General features: G+C 43.1%; 1 protein-coding gene across 3 annotated transcripts; it reads right to left on the bottom strand.

Annotated features, from left to right (window-relative positions):
* Positions 1 to 9,897: 9,897 nt before the first annotated feature.
* BUB3 (BUB3 mitotic checkpoint protein) lies at positions 9,898 to 21,890 on the bottom strand. Of its 3 annotated transcripts, none has more exons than XM_082721507.1 (8): positions 21,647 to 21,890; positions 21,007 to 21,201; positions 20,366 to 20,435; positions 18,281 to 18,432; positions 15,483 to 15,641; positions 13,362 to 13,539; positions 12,476 to 12,692; positions 9,898 to 11,495 (listed from the first exon to the last, which is right to left on the bottom strand). In XM_082721507.1, the coding sequence occupies exons 2-8, from the start codon at positions 21,199 to 21,201 to the stop codon at positions 11,480 to 11,482; spliced, it is 987 nt and encodes a 328-aa protein (XP_082577633.1). In that variant the 5' UTR covers positions 21,647 to 21,890; the 3' UTR covers positions 9,898 to 11,479. The 3 variants fall into 3 exon arrangements, with proteins under 3 accessions (XP_082577633.1, XP_082577634.1, XP_082577635.1); XM_082721508.1 differs by having other exon boundaries at positions 21,593 to 21,727; XM_082721509.1 differs by having other exon boundaries at positions 21,514 to 21,719.
* Positions 21,891 to 22,167: the final 277 nt, after the last annotated feature.

Raw genomic sequence — 22,167 nt, 5'->3', positions numbered from 1 at the left:
CCCTTAACTTACAGCAAAGTGACTATCCATGCCTTCCATCACTAAATCTCAAATACCGTAATAAACAATTTCTACCAAGTGTTACATCCTGGTTTGTTTTGTTTTTTTCAAGATTTCATTTATATAGGGGCGTCTGCGTGGCTCAGTTGGTTAAGCTTCTGCCTTTGGCCCAGGTCATGATCCCAGGGGCCTGGGATGGAGCCCTGCATGGGGCTTCCTGCTCAGCAGAGACTGCTTCTCTCTCTCCCTCTTCTGCTCTCTCTGCTTCTGTGCTCTGTCAAATAAATAAAATCTTTTAAAAAATCTTTTCAATTTATTTATTTAATTTATTTGAGAGAGAAAGAGAAAGGGAGAGCACAGAGGGAAAGTCAGAGAGAGAAGTAGGCTCCCAGGGAGCAGGGACTCAATCCTAGGACCCACGGTCATGACCCTAGCTGAAGGCAGACACCCAACCAACTGAGCCATGCAGGTACCGTACATCCTGGGTTTAAAGAACTCATGCCTAATGGAGAAAATTGGAAACTTTTTTTTTAAGATTTTATTTATTTATTTGAGAGAGAGAGAGAGCATGAGGGGAGAAAGAGGGAGAAGCAGACTCCCTGTGGAACTGGGAGCCCAACGCAGGACTTGATCCCAGGACTCCGGGATCATGACCTGAGCCAAAAGCAGTCATTTTAATCAACTGAGTAACCCAGGTGCCTGGAAATTGGAAACTCTTGGATGGGTCAAGCATACTCTTGTACCATGAACTATGTCCATCCTTCCAGACAGGTATTCACGTAGCATACATAAATTTATTGAGTACATAACTCCAGTTCAGACACTGTAGAAAAAAATGAAAATTAAGACACCATCCTTATCCTGAATGAACTCACTACCTACCACACTCTGGAACTCAGTATGGGCCAAAATAGATATAGAGAGAATGAACAAACAAACAGGAAAATAAGATACAACTTCATCAACTATATAGATAGAAACAAACTGGCATAGCAGGTTCAGTGCTCAAGCTCTGGAATGAGGCCAGATAGGAATCCTGGTCCTACAGATACTAGTAGTGTGGCCCAGTTGCTTAATTCCTTGAAGCTTTGGTTTCCTTGTCTGTCAAGTAGATTCATAATATCACCCTCTTTGAATGGATGGAGAACACTATGCAAGGACAAAAATGACCCAGTGTCGTTCAGGAGATGCTGCAATCATTGAAGGGCTCTGAGCAGGTAGAGGCCAGATGCTCGTTTGTCTTCACCTTCATCTACTCAAATACTTAGAAACACTACAGGTCCATCCCTGTAGAAGCTGAGAACCCCTGCCTTTTTCAGAGGCAAAGGGACAGCAGGTCAGGCCATGTCGGTATGGGGAGGAGCCTCAGAGAGCCTTTCAGAAAGAGCTGGAGCCTAGGGTCCCCCCTGCACCCCAGGGCACCCTGAAAGGTAGGCCAGAGACATGTTCTGTTTATCATGAGCCCTGTTAAGAAGCAGGAGTGAAAGGATCTCCTCAGCTACTATCTGGCAGAATCCCTCCACAACGCTTGTGCTTCTGTGTTTTCATGTACGGAAAGGAAAACGTGCTCTTTCACTGTGCTCCCAAACGGCCCAGTGACTTCATGGCATAATGCACACAATGGGCTGAGTTACCCGGTGCCACCCTCCAACCGCCTGGACCGAAAGGCACAACGGTGTCTTGAGCGTCTATTTCAAAAGCCCACCAATGGCCTTATTTTCCTAAGTCAACTTCTACACAAATGCCTTTTATTATCAGTCCACAGACTGAAGGAAAGAAGGAGAAAAGAGAAAGAACAGAGGCGGGAAAAAATGAAGGACTGTATCCCCTGAATTATAGATCTGATGATTAGCTCTACACAGCGGCCAAAAGACCTTGAATGATGCGCCATTTTAACACGCAGCCGGGCATAGGCTTCTGATCGCCGAGGATGAGAACGCTATTGTCAAAGACCCTGATATTTTTTCCAGCAGGTACTCGGCAGTAATGGATGGTTCCATTAGGAATGGCCACGACTCCATGTTTTCTATGAGGCCATCAACATTCGGTAAGAGGCCAGACCTGAAGAAGCTTTTCAAATCTCCATTCTCCAGATGTCCAAGGATTTGGAGAGCCCTCACTCAGCAAGCTCTGGCAGAGGTCCAAGGAAGCTTGTTTCTAACTGATTTCCTCAGTTTCTAATTCCTGACCTTTGCACTTCTCCAGGGCTAAGAAAAACAAAGACGAATCCCCCTCTGCCAAAAGTAATGACAATTCCACCCACAACCACCAAAGGCATAGGCTCCAGAACAGCTGTCGCCCCTTCCAACATGTCCCCTTCCCTCTGTTGCCACGAGCTGCCAAAAAAGGAGAACTTCTTGCAGGAGTTTTGTAGTCCAAATCTACAATTAGATATGCTCAAAGCAACAAGAATTAAAAAGAACTTTCTCTAATTTATTTTTTTTTTCCTCATCCACTCCACTAAGAAGCTCTAGTCAAGGAAAAACCACAAAAAGATGAAATCAATCAAGAAACTTGTGGAGAGAGGTCTAAATGCTGTCCAAAGAGGAAACAGAAATAAGCCTCTCTCCTGGCTCTCACCTTTTCTAAAATTCTCATAGGTGGCCAAAGTAAAATTTTGTCTTGATAGCCCAATTTAAATTTCAGGTTAGTCCTACTGTTTCCCAAGTAATCCCAAGAAGCAAGTCTCTGCATGTTTCCACAGGTTTGTCCCCAATCACCAGCTTAGAGATCTCGGGTAACTCAAACTGTTTCACTGTTTTTGGCCAAAAAGTGTTTCTTCAGAAACAGGACACATGCCCAGCCTCTTGCAATGAGGACAGGTCCTCAAGCGTCTCCAGGCAGAAGCCCTGTTTGATGCCCAGATCCAACACTACCACTCTCTACCCAAGTGCTAATCGCCATGAAGAACTCACCTTTCAGGAGTTAAATATATTCCCTCTGATCTCATTTGCTTTTTCTCCTAAGTCAAGTCAATTTATCACAAATTCTCTGTTAGTGAAGTCCAAACAAATGAGATTTCCTTCCTCTTCAATAGCTTCAGGCCAGAGTCAAAAATAAAACCGTGGCTAACGGTGGGCCCTGCGCAGGAGAAGCTTTGGAACAGAACGCATTAGTGCAAAGCGAAGGCCAAGTGCAACCTTCACAAGTACATTTAACACCCCCCAGAACACAAGCAGAAGGCCGGGCCATCAAGGGAGGGCCAAGCTGTCAATGAACAGTGCCTGTTCCAGACTTCTGCTAGTTACTGAAGTCCGTGTTCACCTGACAGACAGAAGTACAGAAGGACAAAGTGCAACGCGGGGTGTGACTGTCAACAGGCTTGTGCCCCCCCGGCAAGGACAGCGGTTCCCTGGGCCGGGCACGGGAAGCCGGGCTCCTCCCCGGTCTCCCCAGGTGCCCCCCCCCACCCATGAACTAACCGTGAACCTGACGCCGAGCCTCCGCCACACTGGAAGCTGGGAGGTGCGCACGGCCATTACTCCGACCCAGGGTGTCTCTGGAAATGGGCGGATGCTGGTAACGGTCTGCTAGGGTAAGCCGTGAAATGACAAGGGAGCGGAGTGATTTCTGTCAGGCGATTTCCTAAGAACGTCGGGTGTCACTGGCAGAGGAGATATGGCTAATAAAGCACTGAAGACAAATCGTCTGGCCTCTTTAAGAATACATGGCTGGTACTAAGAAAATCTTCGAGAGCCGAGTATTTTGAGAATTATAAAGTGATGTTATAACAAGGTCAGGAGTCTAGGTACATAGGTTTTAAATTACTGCAATAGCCTGTAACACAGTCCTATAAAGGGGCTGAAAGGTACTTCATTACGACACTGGAAAAGCAAACTTCGGGGCTTCCCAGATGACCGGGTGTACCCTGTATGGCTTCCTCAGGTTTGCGGGCCAGGATGGTCAAAGGTGAAAGAATACTTCGTGGGGAATTAGTTAGTGGAATAAACCACTGGAAATGAGCCCTCGATTCCTTCAGCGTGACACGCTGCTGCATTAAAGCTAAGGAAAGCAAAACATTTCTTTTTCCACTTCTCTGCTCAAGTCAGGTGACTCGGGAAAGTCAGACCACAGTGGTGTATTCACGGAGAGCAAAACAACAAAATAAAACCAATTGCTTTTCATTTAAAGTAAGGTTCTGAAAGCCAGTTGCCAAATCCTAAGTTATATTAATCGGGCAGACTAACTTGTGTTGTACTTGCTTCGTGACAGCTCGCCATAAATCACAGAGCTGCCTGTACCTTCGGATTTCTTCCCTCAGGATATAAAGTACTTCCCAACTAAGAAGCCAACACCCCACGACAACCCCACAAGTTCTGTGGGCATCCTTCAAAAATGAAAGCAATGTTGGGGTGCCTGGGTTGCTGCGTCAGTTAAGCCTCCAACTCTTGATTTCAGCTCAGGTCTAGATCTGAAGGTCATGAATTCAATCCCCATGTTGGGCTCCACACTGGGTGTGAAACTTACTTAAAAAATAAAAATAAAAAAATAAAAAAAATATATATAAGCATTGTTGCAACACACCCTTGATCAAGGGAAAAGTATCTTTGTATTCAATGGTCCAATGCGCATTTGTGAGCACCACACTCAACAGTGAGTTTCTCTTTGTGCCAGTTCCAAAGCAATGGAGGCAGCCAGGGGCCATTTTTTTAAAGGAAACTGCTGTATAGACCTTATAGCTTAAGTGTTTCCCAAGTGAAAGATGGTGGCTCATCTCCTACGAGGAAGGGGGCACTCGCTCAGTCACTCCACTCTACAGCCTTGCTGCTTTGCTGTTTCCCTACAATGATCCTGTCTTTGCCCCTTTCCTTCTACATTTTTTTAACCACACTTGATGGAGTGTGGTTAAAGCCTCATTCCAGGATACAAACAGTATACCATTTCTGCAACTTTTTAAAGATTTATTTAATAGAGAAAGAGAAAGGAACACAAGCAGGCAGAGCACTACAAAGAGAAAAAAGCAGCTCCCTGCTGAACAGACAGGCCGATGTGGGACTTGTTCCCAGGACCCTGGGATCATGACCTGAGCTGAAGGCAGACGCTTAACCGACTAAGCCACTCAGGCGCCCCCCATTTCTGCAACTTAAAAACATGTATGTGTTCAGGGCACCTGGGTGGCTTGATTGTTAAGTGTCTGCCTTCAGCTCAGGTCATGGTTCCCAGGGTCCGGGGATCAAGCCCCACATTGGGCTCCCTGCTCAGCGGGAAGCCTGTTTCTCCCTCTTGCACTCCCCTTGCTTGTATTCCCTGTCTCTGTCAAATAAAAAAAAGTCTTTAAAAAATGTATGCTTTTTAAATACCATATGAGCCTAAAGTCATAAAAGGGTACAACTCTTAAGAAGAAAAGTGGGAATGGGGTGAGAGGGGTACAAATGAGGCCTCAGGTATGTGCAAAGCTTCATAGTAAAAATAAGCAATTAAGTAAAGATGGCAATATTAACTTTTAAAATCTGGATGATGGGCTTGTGACTGTTTTTCTGAATGCTTGAAAAAGCTTATCAGGTTTTTAAAATATATATACTAGCAAACTTAAGAGCAAGGAATCCTAGATACATGAGAACTATATTAATCTACTAAAAAGGAAAAAACCTAAAAGCTAGCTAATAAACGAGAGCAACAGATTATTTTTTTTTATCTAAGGGAGCAAGGATTTGCTATTTATTGACTTTATCAGATACACCCTCAGAAACATGCTACACACTCATTTCTAACTCCATAAATTAGGTATTTTCTCCATTTTACAGATGCTGAAGTTGGCTCAGAAATTAACTTAATGCAATGAATGAAGCAGAAAGTTAGGATTCTAAGTCAGGTTCAAAGGCTAGATTCAAGACTCAAGCCATCTTGTCATGCTGCCTGACCCAGTAAACTAGCAGACCAATTCTGGAGGGCTAACAGGCCACACAGGTGATAGGCTCTAAGACTCTGCTCTAAGACTCTACACTATCTTGGCACACTCTTTCCTTTTTAAAGTACTAACTAGAAAATTCTTAACAGGGGCCTTCTGTCTGACCTGCTTTTCCTGGTGCCCAGGTTGTCATAGTTTCTGCATCATTAACCAGTGAAGTGACCTTAGATTTAAGAGCAATCACGAAACTAGAAACGCCCCCTTCCCTGAGAGGGTAGCGATGTGGGGACCAAAGGTCATCCAAGTGCTTCAGAGCAGGACTCGGTCCCAGTCCGGCATCTCAGCATTTGTCAGTTGTAACGTCTGCATGCTCTGCTCGTCACTACCAGTCACAATCCCCGCCCCAGACTGGCAGAAACCCACCAGGGAGAACAGGGACTTTAATTTACCCTTACTTACCACTGGAGCCTCAGCACCTAGCACAGAGCCTGGCATACATAGAACAGGCATTAAATATTTGTTCAAAACCTTAAGTGAGGTGGCAATTAAAAATAAGGCAAGAGGGGTGCCTGGGTGGCTCTGTCGGTTAAGCATCTGCCTTTGCCTCAGGTCTTGATCCCAGGGTCCTGAGATGGAGCCCAACATCGAGCTCTCTACCCAGTGGGGAGCCTGCTTCTCTCCCTCTCCCTGCTGCTCTGCCTACTTGGGATCTGTCAAATGAATAAAATCTTTAAAAAAAGGAAAAAAGAGAAAAAAGGCAAGAAACAAATGAGAGACTCTTCGTAATACATTAAGTGTATAAGCCAAGGTTCTTCCCGGTGACCCAAATGTTATAAAACTGCACATAACACAGCCCCCCGGTCTTGCTCAGGAGCATCTTAGCTGTAGGTAAACAGGCACCTGCAGCCTCTCACTCTGAACGGCCGAAAGAACGAGGCCATGCGAGAAGCAGCTCACTTTCAAACTGTCACAGGTCATTTGGAGCACCTGCCCAGTATGAATGACAATGGGGGGGCGGGGTCCAAACTTGAAATCCACCTGTCACGAATTCTCCAGCATCAGGCTCCTCTCAGCCACTGCTGTAAAATCTCTTGCATTCATGCTTCAAACGCTCTGGGAGACGACCAGCCACCCATTACTTCAAAGTACACCTAGGCTACCTCCTCAGAGTAAACGCCACGAGGACATCTGGCATGTACCACACAGCACACCATCCATAAATCTCCAAGTATGTTCCCCAAGGCTTTTCGTCTTTTGATGTGGTTAACAAAACTGGTTACCCACAGAAAATTCTGAAGGATGGATTTTGGATAACCGAAATGTTATCTCCTACTGTAGGATTGTGTGATACAACAACTCATTTTTTGCATGTTGTTATCTCAACATTTCTACAATGAACAGGTTATATGAATTCTGTAACAGTTACTAAATGCTTATTGAATTAACATAGCCGAAGGTCACGTGTCCACACTGGACACTATTTCAACACTGTATTGATGGGCGCCTGGTGACTCAGCTGGCTGAGCATCTGGCTCTTGATTTCGTCTCGGGTCGTGATCTCGGGGGGGGGGGGGGGGGGAGACTGAACCCCCGCCATTGCCATCCGGGCTCTGCGCGCAGCAGGGAGTCTGCTGGAGAGTCTCCCTCTGCCCCTCCTGCTGTTTGCGCTCTCTCTAAAATAAATCAATCTTAAAAAACAAAACAAAAATTATACTGAAAATTGCTTTTGAAAAAGAGATCACCTCTATCATCCAGCAATATCAAAGCGGACCAATGCTCACGCGCCAGAGTGTACAAAAAGATGTGGTCCCTGCTTTTGATGGAATGGGACAAGGGAGCAAGGTCTGCACACACAAAAATGTTAAAATACCAGGCAGTATATGTTAAAGCCGATATAAACAGGAGGTGCTCCACGCAAGCTTTGAGGAAGGCTATACTCTCGTGAGCTGCAGTAAGGTCGGAAGGCTCTGTGGCCAAGGGAATCCTGAACAGGACCTTGCAGGTTCTAATTAAAACTGAAAAAGCAATTTAGGAAAAGGAAAAGGCCGAGCGGTCTGTGAAATCCGGTAGCCGGCACGATCTGAGCAACAGTAAAGCAAACAGCACTCCGAGTCCAGAACCCTGTTTTCTCCGGGAAATGGTAAGCAGCGCAGTGTTCGGGCTGAGGGGTGAGGAGGGTCTGGGAACAAGCGAATGCGGACAACGAGGAGAGGCTCGGGGCAAAGGCCTTTGAGCAAACCAGGTTTAACCAAATTCACAGGCTTGTCTCTACCGGTGGAATTCTTCAAGCTCCTCGTGGGACAAGGGGCACGGAGCCTCCTCCCCCTGGAGAAGAGATCTTCTTTGACCTTGCCATCCTTTTTCACCGAAGAGATTCATGCACAGCCAAACTCAGGACAGACCTCTTCGACAGAGAACAGAACCAAAACAATAAAGGGCTTGAATGCCAAAGGCAAATTTCAAAGTCTGGCCCTGGTCCAATCGGGCCTGGATTTTCCCCAGAACAGAGGAGTTGCAGATGTACCCTGAAGTTTCTACACAGAACTCAAACCAGGTATTGCTACCCCCACATATCCATCTACTTGTCAGAGTCCCTCGTGGTCAGCCCCGCCCCATTCTTCCAAGAGCACCTGGACAGTCAGCAGTGGCTTCCAGGGTTATCTGCAGGCTCTGGGCACAGACCTTCTTGTAAAAGTGATTCAGGGATATCTATGAGCAGTGGGGTGCCCCAGACAATGCCAAGCACAGCATGAGAAACAGAGCAACTGTTTTTAAAGTCTTACGTGGCATAGAGCAGCCTTCTCAAATTAGAGGTGGCAAGGCACGTGTTATAAAATCAGTTCAGGGAACCAAAACCAGCATTTCTTTAAAAAAAAAAAAAAAAAAGAAAAGAAAAAAGAAAAAACCAAACAGATACATCATAGGTACAAAGAACAAGGAATACTTCATGAAATTTATCTCTATTACACATACTGAATTGACCTCTGTGTGATCTGGACTTCAGTCCAAGTGTATTTCCTACTTGGATCACAGCTAAAAGTCTGAAAGTCACTGTTCCAGCAGATGCAGAACTCGGGGCAGAGCCCCAAGGCTGCTGCACATCCCAGACGGGTGAGTAGCAGTGGGAGATGGGCAGTAGAAAGAAAAATCATCAGAAAAGACACTTAAAAACACTGAACAGGATATGGACAAAGGAAATCAAGGAGAACACTAAGGTTTTTACCCCTGGGTCGTCTGGGGGGAAAGGTGGCTGTAATCCTAAACACGCAAATCGTGAAGGAGAGCAAGCAGGTTAACAGGTCCACAAGGGAGGCCAGGAGACACCTTCAGGTTGAGACACATCCAGTTTCAAGAGAACGAGGACATGCAGATAGAAGTGCAGAATCAGCCCTCCCACACCACGACCTCAAAACAGGTCCCCAACATTGCTTTAATTTTAGTCACCTTTTACACCACCATAGTAATTCCCTTTCAGTTCAACAATGTTTTAAATTTATGCTTTGTCCTCAACCAAGTGGTTAGGAGTCTGAAAAGCACATAATCACACTCCAGCACCAATGCCATCAGTTAGTCTCTGGCTGTTACATTATTTACCATCCCAAGGGCTTCATTTTGATTTAGCGTTTGATGGAGAAGTACAGACAGGTCCGTCACCCGGCTCTGTGCAGGCGCGTATGATGACTGCACCGGCCCACGGACGGGGAAGCCGCAGGACCCCTACTACACCAGCGCAGGAGAGACAGGCCGAAGGGTGCCCTGCCCGTCAGCTGCCACCCTGTCTGTGCCCACCCTGCGAAGCTGAACAGTTGGCTCAAGGCCCCTGCTGATCCAGCATGAGGGCATGAGGGAAATGGCAGAACTCCAACAGATCACTTTAGCCAGGACTGAATCCCCAACGTACACAAAAACAGACGTAATTAAACGAGGCCGTGTGGACTTAAAGGTAAAATGTCATCCCTACCAGGCCCTTGATGAAACGAGTTTTGCTTTACAGAAGCCTTTTTATGAAGTAAATTACATTAATTACCAACATTTAAAAACATCCAACATTTAAGGGTTCTGAATCTCTGATTTATTAGACAGCACGGCAATAACAGGGTTAGATTATTTTACAAAAAGAGCTCAAGCTGCTCTGAAACAGCAACTGGGCTTTCTGGGGGTAAAAAAAATTCTTCAGACTATCACCCAAGGACACAAAGACTCCTCATCCTACACAAAGTCAGCATGGAAGGGCACACAGACAAGTTTTTTTAAGACAGAGAACAGAGAAATCCACATACTAAATAAGGTGTCCACAATGACTACAACGCATCCCTTAGGGGATGAGTATGTATTTGTAGGAAGCAAAACAAAGCTTGCCATAGAGAAACCACTTTCACGAGATGATTAGGTGGACCTGCAATGAAGAAAATACATTTCAAAAGATGGGTTCACACTTAACACTAAGTTTTCACTGAAATGCTTACAAAATAAAAGCAAGACTTTCTCTGTATCAAAAGAATTAAAAAAAAAAAAAAAAAAAAACACGTAATGTGTAAATTTCAGTAAGGGTCCAAAGCCCATTCAAAAACATACATTTGCAAATAGTATAAATAAAACACCAAAGTCTGATCACAGAAATACTATTTGGAACTAGCTAGAACAGACCAAGCTAAGTTCGGTGTTCTGCTTCAGGGCATTACATTAAAGTGAATCTCATTCTCACTATAATTTTTTCTTTTTAACCTTAATCACCAGCGGCTGGGCAACTGCAATGGACATGAGAACTATATAAATGTCAGAGAAATATGTAAACCTCGTTAATGTTTCCAAAAATTCATTTAGAGATAGAAACAGGTCCAAATAGATGCCTGTCTAAATGTACTGCAATTACGTTACAATTATTTTTCCAAATACAGATATGCTCTGTCTTTTCTCAGCTCATTACTGACTCAAACAATTTGCCCTTCTGGGATCAATTGTTTGCTAATAAATAATTGTTTACAGTCACAAAATGAAGTTAGGAGGTTTTCTTATTAGTTTTCCTTCTGCACCCTAATAAGATTGAAAACTAGCTGATTCCCAGGAGTCTAACCTTAACCTTGCTTTGTGGAACAGCCCAGGAAACGATGACCCATCTGCTTCGGAACATAATGGGCGGCCAAGAGGAAATACTGTTTAATTGTAGATTAACCTCCTCATGAGGTGGTCTGAAGCAGCTTTCGAATTAGCAACTACAACCAGCAAAAGAAACAAATGGCTCAAGAGCCTGTTCCTCCACCATTTAAGGTCCAGAAAGAATGCAAAAGGATTTTTATTACCTATATTTATTTACAAACATGTATTTCCACAGTGGAAACAAAAATTACCAAGGTCAAAACTGATTCTCAAAAGTGCGGTCACTGCCCTCCAATTTCGCTTGCCCAGAATACCTTTAATGCAACAAACCATCAACCATCTCATGCACTTAAGAGTGCTCATTTAAAAAAAAAAAAAAATCAATAAAAACCTCTTTTCCATTATTTTCAGGTTCTTATAATATTAAAATTAATATATTTCCCTGGTTTCTTTGTTAATAGTAATAAATCCACCATTGGGGAGTACGAATTGTTTTATTATCATCAACATGGCACTTAAGTAAATGAAATCTTGTCAAGTACATGGTGACCTACAAGTTCAAAAGAAAAAAGAACAGCATGAGATCAAAATGGCCGGCCAGGACAAGAAACACAAAAGTGAGAGATTATAAGCAAACACAGCCCTTTATCCAACAGGCTTTCACATGCTAAGTCTTTGCTAAAATCAAACCTGTAAAAGTATGCATGTAATTGAATATTTACTACTCTGCCCCCTTTTAGGGACTCAACCAATTTAGCAAGGGTGTTAAACCATTTTAACTCAGACAAGTAGAAGAATCCTGAAAACGTTCAGTAATTCCGTATTTACTGAGGCCTGGGTAGAGAGGGACAGAGAACAGGGACAAAGACCCCCGGGGGGTAAGGTATTTTACGGTTTAACAAGAGCCTAAGTATCAGTTTTCCCTCAGGCCTAGTGCAGGTAATTAAGTAAAGAGCTTTGCCCTGTTGGTACCAAAAAAATGTAAATCGTCCGTCCCTGTCAACAGTTACAACCAAAAGCCAAAGACAGCTATGAAAATTTCAAAACTACGGAAATTTGCTATTCCAGGCAAGGCCATATTACTCTGGGTTTTCAGTAAGACCTGAAGGTCATTCGCTTTGTGTAAATATTAAAGAAACAACCTCTGTGGAGAGGAAAGATTTTTGGCAGTTCAAATTCTTAAATATCTTAAATAGAATTTGCTAAAATAAATTATTCTTGAATTCCTCAACTTAATTTTGAAGCAATGAGCTGGTAATAACTCCAGAGACTCAAATAATAGTGCCTATTCAAGAAGAATGAGGGTTTGACATTCTTCTCTACCAAACAACTAGGCACAATTTTATCCATCAGACGTCTATCAACCTACGGATATTGAAAGCTTGGGAGAACAAGATAAAATCAACTCCAACCCTACAGTCAGCTGTAATATCGAGCAGGCATCAACAATGCTATTCATGAATTTAGAAAAATTAATAAATCCTGGGTTGAATGCGAGAAAAGGCTCAAATACAGGTGAAGCATACTCACTTGGGTTTTGTTTCTGCATCTGTCACTTGGCGAATGAAGATACCATCTTCGGGATGCTCTGTGTCATCCATTTCATACATATACGACGATGCTATTGCGAGCGTGGTCCCGTCGTTACTGAAGGCCAGAGACGCAATGCTGGTGGGGTACCGGTGGAACTGGCACAGCCGCTTCTTGTTAAATGGGTCCCAAATGTTTACAAATCCATCAGAGCCACCTGCAAGTCATTTCAAAAGAGGTAAAATGGTTCTTAAAACCAGGTACAGGGGTGCCTGGGTGGCTCAGTGGGTTAAGCCTTTGCCTTCGGCTCAGGTCATGATCTCAGGGTCCTGGAACTGAGCCCTGAGTCGGGCTCTCTGCTCAGCAGGGAGCCTGCTTCCCCCTCTGCCTGCCTCTCTGCCTACTTGTGATCACTATCAAACAAATAAATAAAATCCTTTAAAAAAAAAAAACCCACGTACAGAAAAAAACTATTACCCTTCATGGTTAATTTCTAAGGTCAGAGAAGTTACATTTTCCCCAGAAGATCATGTAAAATTTTTACTCCCTATGTATCAGAAAAAGCAAGCCTAATTTTTTTTTCAAAACTCTAAGTTGAACTGTCTAGTGTTCAATTACAGCAAAACTGTCGGGTTGCTGGGTGGCTCAGTCAGTTGGGCATCTGACTCCGGATTTTGGCTCAGATCATGATCTCAGGGTTGGGAGACTAAGCCCCATGGGTGGGCTCTGCGCTCAGTGTGGAGTCTGCTTAGGATTCTCTCCCGCCCCACTCCCTTCCCTCTACCCCTCACCACCTTCTCTCTCTACAATTAATTTAACAGATATAAAATAAAGCAAAATCATTATCGCAATGATGGGACGTAGGCACACATGCCACACTGTGTACCTGTAGCAAATGTGTTGTGGATGTTGTGAAAGGAAATGGCATTGACCGGGTAGATCTGCTCGATGTTGTTCTCCTTCAGTCTGTGACACTTGAAGGCGTACTTCTTCTTCTGCACCTCAGGGCTTGGGTCCAAATACTCAACTGCCACTCGGCCTTCTATGGAGCTTAATACATAGCCCTGCCAAGAAGGAACCAGAGAAGGACAAACCTGGTGACTCCAGCTCCCCAAAACAAGGCACTAATTCCCAACTTCAATCCACATTAAAAAGGATTATTTCAGAAATGAAAGCTAAGTACAGCCAGGTTTTAACCAGGTACAGGTTTTAAACTGCACTGACATAGCTATGACCGGGCCAAGAGTTTAACATTTATACCTGTTCTATAAAAAAAGAAAAATAAGGCTATCACATCTAGTAATTCTGTCACATCTAGACAAGAATTTTCAAGTGCTTCAGTATCATTTGTTTGTTGTCTTGTCCAGACGGGGCTCAAACTTGTTCCATCACTTGGATATAATCTGCTGTGCTCTGTGCCTCTTCACCTCTAACAACTCTTAAGAACTATGTGTCCTGGGGCGTGGCTGGGTGGCTCAGTTGTTAAGCATCTGCCTTCAGCTCAGGTCATGATCCCAGGGTCCTAGGATCGAGCCCCACATCAGGCTCCCTGCTCAGCAGGAAGCCTGCTTCTCCCTCTTCCACCCCCCTGCTTGTGTTCCCTCTCCTGCTGTATCTCTGTGTCAAGTAAATAAATAAAATCTCAAAAACAAAACAAAACAAAACTGTGTGTCCTTTGAGGGGTGGGGGGGATTATCCACGATCCAAATCAACTAGAACACCAGTCTTCCACCTCAGTCATTCTGCCTCTTGCATGTAACTACAGCAAGCTGAGTTCACACACAAACACAGATTTTCAACGATGTTCAAAGTGGTTTACTGTTTAAAACCTTTCTCACCTTCCCTTGAAATGACATGTCAAAGAAACTAAGAGATACGATAAATATGAACCCTAGATTTCATTTATTTTTTAAATTCTGAAGGTATGAAGAAGAATTATTCCCCAAAAACTACTTAGGGAGAAAAAAACATATCAGTGAAATCTTAAGCTTCCATCACCAACTAGAAACATGTTCTAACAAAGTTTCAGACTTAAGACATAAAAATAAGATTTAAAATCTTTAAAATAAATAAATAAATAAAATAAAAATAAGATTTATAAATGCAAGGATATCTTATAATCACATAGTCAAATCTTTAAGTCACATAATTGCAATGTCTTATCTTCAACGGAAATTCACAATTTCCTGAGAAAAAGAACTGTGATCACCATTTGAGGTACCAGCCCTTTGAGATAAAGGGCCAAGAGAGTAACTGACATAACTGCATCCAGCTTGTCAACCACTTAAGAAGAGTGTAAGATTTCAAAGGTATCTGCTGTTTTTAAGGACGTCTCCTCTCATAAAATTCTTACTGCAGCTGATCCCACCACCAACTCTCCTTCAAACTTCTAAGGATTTCAGGGGAGAGGGGCTCACTAATAAACAGGGCAGTCTTGTTCAGTAGTGATGACGAGGAGGGGAACCCACCCTGTGTTTGAAGAGGTAGTCATTACATAAGGATTATTATCTTCTCTTAAAAAAAAAAAAAAAAAAAAATCCAAGTTCTGCTGTCAGACCAGCTAAAGAACTCTCTTAGTATCAGAGTTACAAAGAGGCAAAAAAAAAAAAAAAAAGAGAGAGAGAACAGCAAATTCCATAATCCTGTATTTCCAGATTTAAATCTAAGTTCACTGGTTTGGTAAATTGAAATACGTGCGAACTGCTCCCTGATTACCGTCCACCTGTCAAGCATACCGGACCGAGGGAATCGGAAGGCCTCCAGTCAAACCACTGGTAGATTACTTAACCCCTCTGAACATCGAGATCTTCTCTGAAACTGGGTGTTTCTGAAACTGCTCTGTAACACAGGGCTGTTGGAAATGTAACTTACAGTAAATTCTAAATCAGTCCCCAAACATTTTTGAAAAAGCAAAGCTTTAAAAGGCAGTGACCAATGAGATGAGATCCTCTTATTTTCAAATTCGCAAACAGGAGGGGGGGTAGGGGGGTTGGGGACAGGTCAGTACCTGCTTGTTGGGAAATGCCCGGATGCAGCGAGTCTGGTACTTGAGGCTGGACTCCCGGCGCTGCTGCACGTAGCCCATGTTCCGTAAGTCCCACACCAGCACTCTGCGGCCTGCAGTGCCCACAATCAGCCGGTCTCCAGACACTGAGAGGGTGTACACCTTTCAAGAAAGACCAAATCTTACTAAAATCCATCCACCTGCCTGAACAGGCCATTCTGTCCCCCAAAGAAGTCTACTAATTGTGAAACCGTAAAAAAGTTAGCTAATCAGATTCGCAAACACAGCTATTAAATTTTAAATGCTACAGTTACATAAACCAAGTAATGTGCACAAAACTACCAACCTGAAATATTCTTACTACTTAGCCATGGATCATATAATATACATTCTAATTAATTCTGCAAAAACACTTTTGAAGACTTAATTCTCTTGGTTACTAAAACAAATTCAATTATTAAGCTAGTTTTCTAGCCTTCTTGCTTCATTTAGTTAACAACATGAAAGTATAAAAACTACTCAAAGAGGAGATAATAAAGCCAAATAACAATTCAAGATACCTCTCAACAGGCTTCTAGCTTTTCACAAAATAATAATTTTCCAAATTATTTTTCTATGACTGCCCTTTTAAAAAAATCTCCCGTTGTAACTCTAAAAATCTTGATTTTCTAGCTGTCACAGTGAATAAATAGGCCTTTCCAAGAAGAATGAAGGAGCCATCATTAATTAGCTGCTTAGTTGCTGTTGGTGGCACATGTACTCAAAATTAAAAGACAAGAACAGTGGTCTGGCATGTGACAAAGCACATTCTTGTTCCCTGACATCCTACTAAACACTCAAGACAAAGTTCATCTTTAGTGAAAATTTAAAAAGCATTTTCTCCTTTAAATGCATTTATTTTCCCCATATAATGCCCTTTTTACAGTATTTTTTAAATTTCCATAAAATTCCTTTACAATAAATCACAGAATTTCCTGCAAGTATTTCAAGTGGTTTGCTTTCAAATTATGTCAAATGCAAATAGCGAATTCATGAAAATTCAGGAAAATATGTTTTCCTGATCATGTTAAATAATGTTTTTTTTTTTTTAAATCTAGACTTCAGGCATAAAATTGTACTCTGGTTGCTACTTTCAACTAAGAACTAACTCTAATTTAATCTGATTTAATATTTTAAAACCTGAAGAATCACTATTAAAAAATGAAGAGAGCCCATGGCCTGCTAAGATATCTCTTTAACATTCAGTCACTGAACCGCAAGGTTAGTAATTACTAATGTGTTAACTCTATACCACCACCCCAAAATACCAAGTTAGGTTTAACAATACAACAATCCAAGAGTCTCAGATTTCTAACCTTAAAATTCAACAACTAATTTGACTAAGGGAAATACGAGGAATTAAGAAGATTCACAACAGTAGGTCACCATAAGCAGATATAAATAAGAGAAAGGCAAGGTCTACTGCACTTTATTCAGGAAAACACAGTGTTTGCAGAAAAACAGAAATTAACCTACGACAGTGAGATGGCAAACTTTAAAAACAGAATCCAGAAAGAGATCGATTTATAACAGTACAATCAGACTGGGAATTTTATCTTAAATCTTCACTATACAGGTGACACACAAGCTTCTAACAGGGCTTTCTATCCCCACTGATCGTAAATCATGTGAAACCACTGTCATGCCAGTGACTAGGTGTATACATTTATCAAAGAAAGTATTAAAAAAAGTGACATAATGAACCTTGCTGAACCAATAAGCAGCTTGATTCAGTGTGGCTGTCCATTATACGATATTCTGTCAGCAATTTATCACAGCTCTTAACATGTTACATAAAACCATAAATCAAAACTAGAAACAATGCAATTATTTTATTCTGAACAAAGGTCTTGCCAGGAGTAGATTCGACTGTGATGTGACAGAAATAATGGCTCTTTGGATGCACTACAGTATATAATGATGGCTAACAGGAACTGAATAGTATATTTACACTAAGGAAATAGACTGGAGTGAAGGATACCTTTAAACTGCTAAAACAATCAATCTTTAAAATTAACTACCACCTGATAAAGTCTGATGAGGATACAGCAACAAAGCTCAATTACACTTTCATTGTACAGATCAAAAGGTTAGAACAACACAAAGTTTGGGTTTTAAAAAGCTTTCTTCAGGAGAGCCTTCAAACAACATCTGCCAACATTAAAAATAAATTAATAAATGACAAAACCCAGGGAATATAGAATACCTTTCTCACTAACTTCAAGCGATAACCCACTCCACCCTCTTAACAGTCCACTCCAATGAAACCTCAGGTGGTAAGTGAAAATGAGTGATGCTCTGTCCCACTTCCTGGTCTGGGCACGTCAAACCCAGTTTAAGGCAATCCAAAAGTCTTTGCTAAATGACTTCTCTCAAAAGGCACGGAGTTGCTTCTCGGTCCTGGGATTTAAAGCATTAACAATACAGTAACCATACAGAGCAGTGGGTTTATTTAAAAGCTACTACTATCCAGTACAGAGATGATAACAAACAGAAAAAGAAGTTCACCCAAATACCAAAATCCAATCCCTCTCTTCAAAAAAAAAAACCAACTTCTTAAAACTAATCTCTAGGCCTCATCCATGTGGGGCTCAAACTCCTAATTCCAAGATCAAGAGTCATGTTCTCTACCAACTGAGCCAGCGGGGCACCCCTCATCAACTCTTAATTAACCTTCAAATTCAACACCATACTCACCAACCATGTATCAAATCAAATCACCCCAAAGATTAAAATTCCTATTATGAATGTCAAGAGCCTACCTTTTCGGGCTGAGAGAAGGTCCCCGCATTACAAGGAGTTCTGGGATCCCACAGTTTAACTGTCTGATCCCAACTCCCTGTCACCATCACATTCACTTCTGGGCAATATTCAACACATCTGATAGGGGCATCATGGGTTCCGACGAGATTTTCTACAAGAGGGAAAAGGAAAAAAAAAATTACCCGGCTTCATTATCTCCACTAAACAAAGATTCCTCAAGTGAACAATAGAAGAAAACACTCATTAAACTGTAATGAATCTGCTTCCACCAACTCAATGAAAATGCCTGCATACAAAAAAATTTCTCCATGACTACAAACTGTCACCCATCCCTTTCTGTTCACCTTATAACACATAGTTTGATTCACTAACATGGTCCCTACCAAAGGCTGACCTGAATTTCACATTATATTAAATTTGTGGCATATCTGGGTTTTTTCCTTACAATGATTCTAGACTCCTTAAAATCAGAAGCCTTATTCAACTCTATAGTTCTGACTTTATCTACTGCAGGTTCTGATACGTAGTAGGTACTCAAAATACCTGCTGAATGAAACAATGAGTAGAGAACTCTGGTCTTCTGGATCTGGATAAAATTTACTGCATTAAAGCTAATGTTTATAAGAAACTTGTTTATGTGGTCTAACAGGATATCTGAGAGCTGGGGGATAAGGAAGGCAGAAGAGTCTTATGACAAGTTCTCCTGGTTTTCACCGTGGGTCAGATTTCCAAAAGGCAATCTCTTTCCTTTCAATTTCAACTCTTCACACTATCTCACCCATTCATTCAACGAACATTTCCTAAATGTCTAGTATGTGCCAAATCTATGTCATGTGCTAAGGGTATGACAAAGAACAGTATGTGGTCCTGATCCTCAAACGGGAAAACTACCTATTTAAAAAATATATCATTTAAGGGGTGCCTGGGTGGCTCAGTCATTACATGACTACCTTCAGCTCAGATCATGATCCCAGGGCCCTGGGATAGAGACCCACATGGGGCTGACTGCTCAATGCCTGCCTCTCCCTCTCCCAGTCCCCCTCCTTGTGTTCCTGCTATATCACTTAAACAAGAAAAAAGAGGACCTCATATAGTTCAACAATGACCTCCTGAGAGTAAACAGCTAATTCCCTTAACTATGGTCTCCATGTCAAAAATCTTTGTATTTCTGTGGTTTTTTTCCTCCTAAATTTTCCAACAAATAGGACCCAAACCCACAAGCTAACTTACTATACGAAATAAGCTAACAAAACCAAGTAGTTATGCAGTTCTAAATTACATGACAAAGTGACTTTCCTGAAATAACCTCTCCTGAGTTATTTTTTGACAAAATATTGTGTTCATCTTCTTTTCATCCTCCAACTGTCCAGCTCATCCTCAGCTAGTCCTATCTTCGTGCCTTGCCAACTGCTTCAAGCACATCTATACCTAATATATGCATTCTTTTTAATGCTCCAAGAGGTTCTATTCATTTGAGTTCCATTCCATTTCTGCTCTGCTCCAAAGTCAACATAAAAAATTGGTTAAGACATTTCCTATCCGGGCCTCGAAGAAATTAAGTGGAAAAAAAAAATGTGTCATCTTCTTATTCATTCAATAAATGCAACTGAAGCATATTCTACGCTAAATCATCACACAAGCAGAAGTACAGCAGCTGGCCAGGACTGGCTATTTTATAACATCAAATTTTTAAAAACCTATCATCCTTCAGTCTGAACTAAATAAGCTTCTGAAAAAAGAACACTCAGACATCAGCACTGTCCTGCAAAATTTTAATGAGCAGTAGATTACTATGGCATCCAGTCCACTTCTGAGGACAGGTAAGGGTCGAACACTTAAGGGTAACTTCATGTAAACACCTAGAGTGGTGATCTACATGGAAATGAATTTACTGAAAAAGTACATGGATAGTATTTTGTGTTCAGTAATTTAACGGTTATCATTTAAACAAAAAGTCCTAAACTTAAGCCACTTTTACTTGTAAACACTCGGAAATTAAGCAAAACCACTCTTCTTAAATAAACATTTACACTTCAGTACCCTAGCTGAGAAAACAATAAACTGGTAAAAATGTGGCATATTACCTTGATCAGTGTTCAAATCATGCATTTTCAACTGATGGTCTAATCCTCCACTCCAAGCATGTGTTGGATCCTAACAAAAAAAAAAGTTTCAAGTCATTCAAAAGTTACAGACCTTTGTAAAGAATTTCAAAATCCTGTTTCTACAGCCAACTGTTCACTTTATGCTCAGGTTGATGTACACTGGGCTCACACACACACACACGCACACACAAAATACAGCAAATAACTGGTCACCAAAATTAACATCAGCAAATTAAGGAAGGATTATTCACCACACTGGCTGAGAGCACGTAAGTATTCCTATGTCCTAGCTTTAAAAACAAAAACAAAAACAAAAACAAAAAACACCTTCCTTTTGATAAGGGCAACCAAATTTTACCGTCCTGTTGCAAATTTCAAATACAAATGTCATATATCCACAGAGTTTGCAAGGTTACTCTTTTTGACATCTAGACATCTGCATAACCCCAGCCCCTCCCCCCAAAAAACTGTATTTGTCTCAAGATCCGTGTTCGGGAAAATCTGCAGTGCTATCCAAACCACCACCGACAGAAGCTTCTGCCCCACACCAGTGTAAGGACGCTCCCAACACAGGACATCCTGAAACAAAGCGGGCAGGTGCGCGAACTGAGGACACCTACGTAGAAGGCACAGTCCAGGACGGCGCCGGTGTGCTGGTACTTGAGCCGCATGGAGTTGGCCGGCACGTCGTAGAGGCGCACCGACGTGTCCCAGGACGAGACCAGGAGGAACTGGGAAGTGTTGGGGCTGAACTTCACCGAGGAAATGCCGTCCTCGGGTGGCTGGTTCAGTTTGAACTCGTTAGAACCGGTCATCTACGGAACAAGCGACCAGTCAGTCCCCAAGGGTCCAGGATGGGGTGCTGGGCCGACGGCAGATCGAGCATTCAGGGGGGCTTCACGGACTGGGGGTTCCTTACGGGCGCGGGGGGGGCTGCCTAGCGGGGGGTAGGGACCTAGAGAACGAGTCTGCGCCTGCGCATCATCAGCGCGCCCGCCGCAATCAGGACTCACCTCCCCCCCACACCCACCGCCGCCCCTTCCAGGCGCCCCAACTTGCCCCGCCCGCGCCGGGGCACCCCTAACCCTCCCCGGGCTCCCGCACCCCGGCCCCTCCGCCGGGCCTACCGCCCTGGACGCTCCTAAAATAAAGCAAGAGGGATGGAAGCCAAACGGGTTCCCGTGGATGGCTCTGCCGGCTCCGGACCTGGGATGTCCCCCAAGAATCCACCCCAGCGTCCCGTCGCGTCGTCCCTGCTACCTTGGATTCCCCTCGAAGCAACTTAGCCGCTGCTGGCCGCCGCCACCACCTCCTCGCTTTCCTCCGAGTACTCGTGGGCTGGGCGAGAAGAGGCGGAGAGGAAGCTCCAGCGTGTGACTGCCATTGGCTAATTTCAAACGCCAACGTCTCGCTCGAGGCAACCAATTGGTCCGCTCGGAGGCCCGGCGCCGGTCAACGCAGCCATCTTGTTCCGGCTCAAAGGCAAACCGCGGCTTTTCCGATCACGTGGACTTCCTTTAGCACACGCCTAAGGCTCCGGTCCTCGTGAGGGCCGAGTGGAAACTACAATTCCCAAAGTGCCCCGCGCCCAGGATGAGCTCACGCTCTCTCCCGCCCTTTTGCGGCACGCTGGGAAATGTAGTTTCCCTGGAGGCGACGCCCGGCTGCTTATCTGAATAGTAGGCGGGAAAGATGTTCTTTCCCGTTAGACCCGTGGCTCACTTCCCACCTCAGTCTCTCAGACTCAAGAACCCCGTTTTGGTCAATGCCTCATTTCTCCC

Source organism: Mustela nivalis, assembly GCF_964662115.1.
Source record: "Mustela nivalis genome assembly, chromosome: 2".
Taxonomy (NCBI): Eukaryota; Metazoa; Chordata; class Mammalia; order Carnivora; family Mustelidae; genus Mustela; species Mustela nivalis.
Note: the sequence above shows the minus strand (reverse complement) of the source record. Positions and strands in the feature narration are given on the sequence as shown.

What these genes read in the sequence shown, in the direction of transcription:
- BUB3 (XM_082721507.1), bottom strand. Translation starts at nt 21,201, where the DNA reads ATGACCGGTTCTAACGAGTTCAAACTGAACCAGCCACCCGAGGACGGC. An exon ending in GGGCATTTCCCAACAAGCAG is followed by an intron (nt 13,540 to 15,482) that starts GTACTGACCTGT and finishes CCTTCTTGGCAG; the next exon opens with GGCTATGTATTAAGCTCCAT. An exon ending in CCACAACACATTTGCTACAG is followed by an intron (nt 12,693 to 13,361) that starts GTACACAGTGTG and finishes AATGACTTGCAG; the next exon opens with GTGGCTCTGATGGATTTGTA.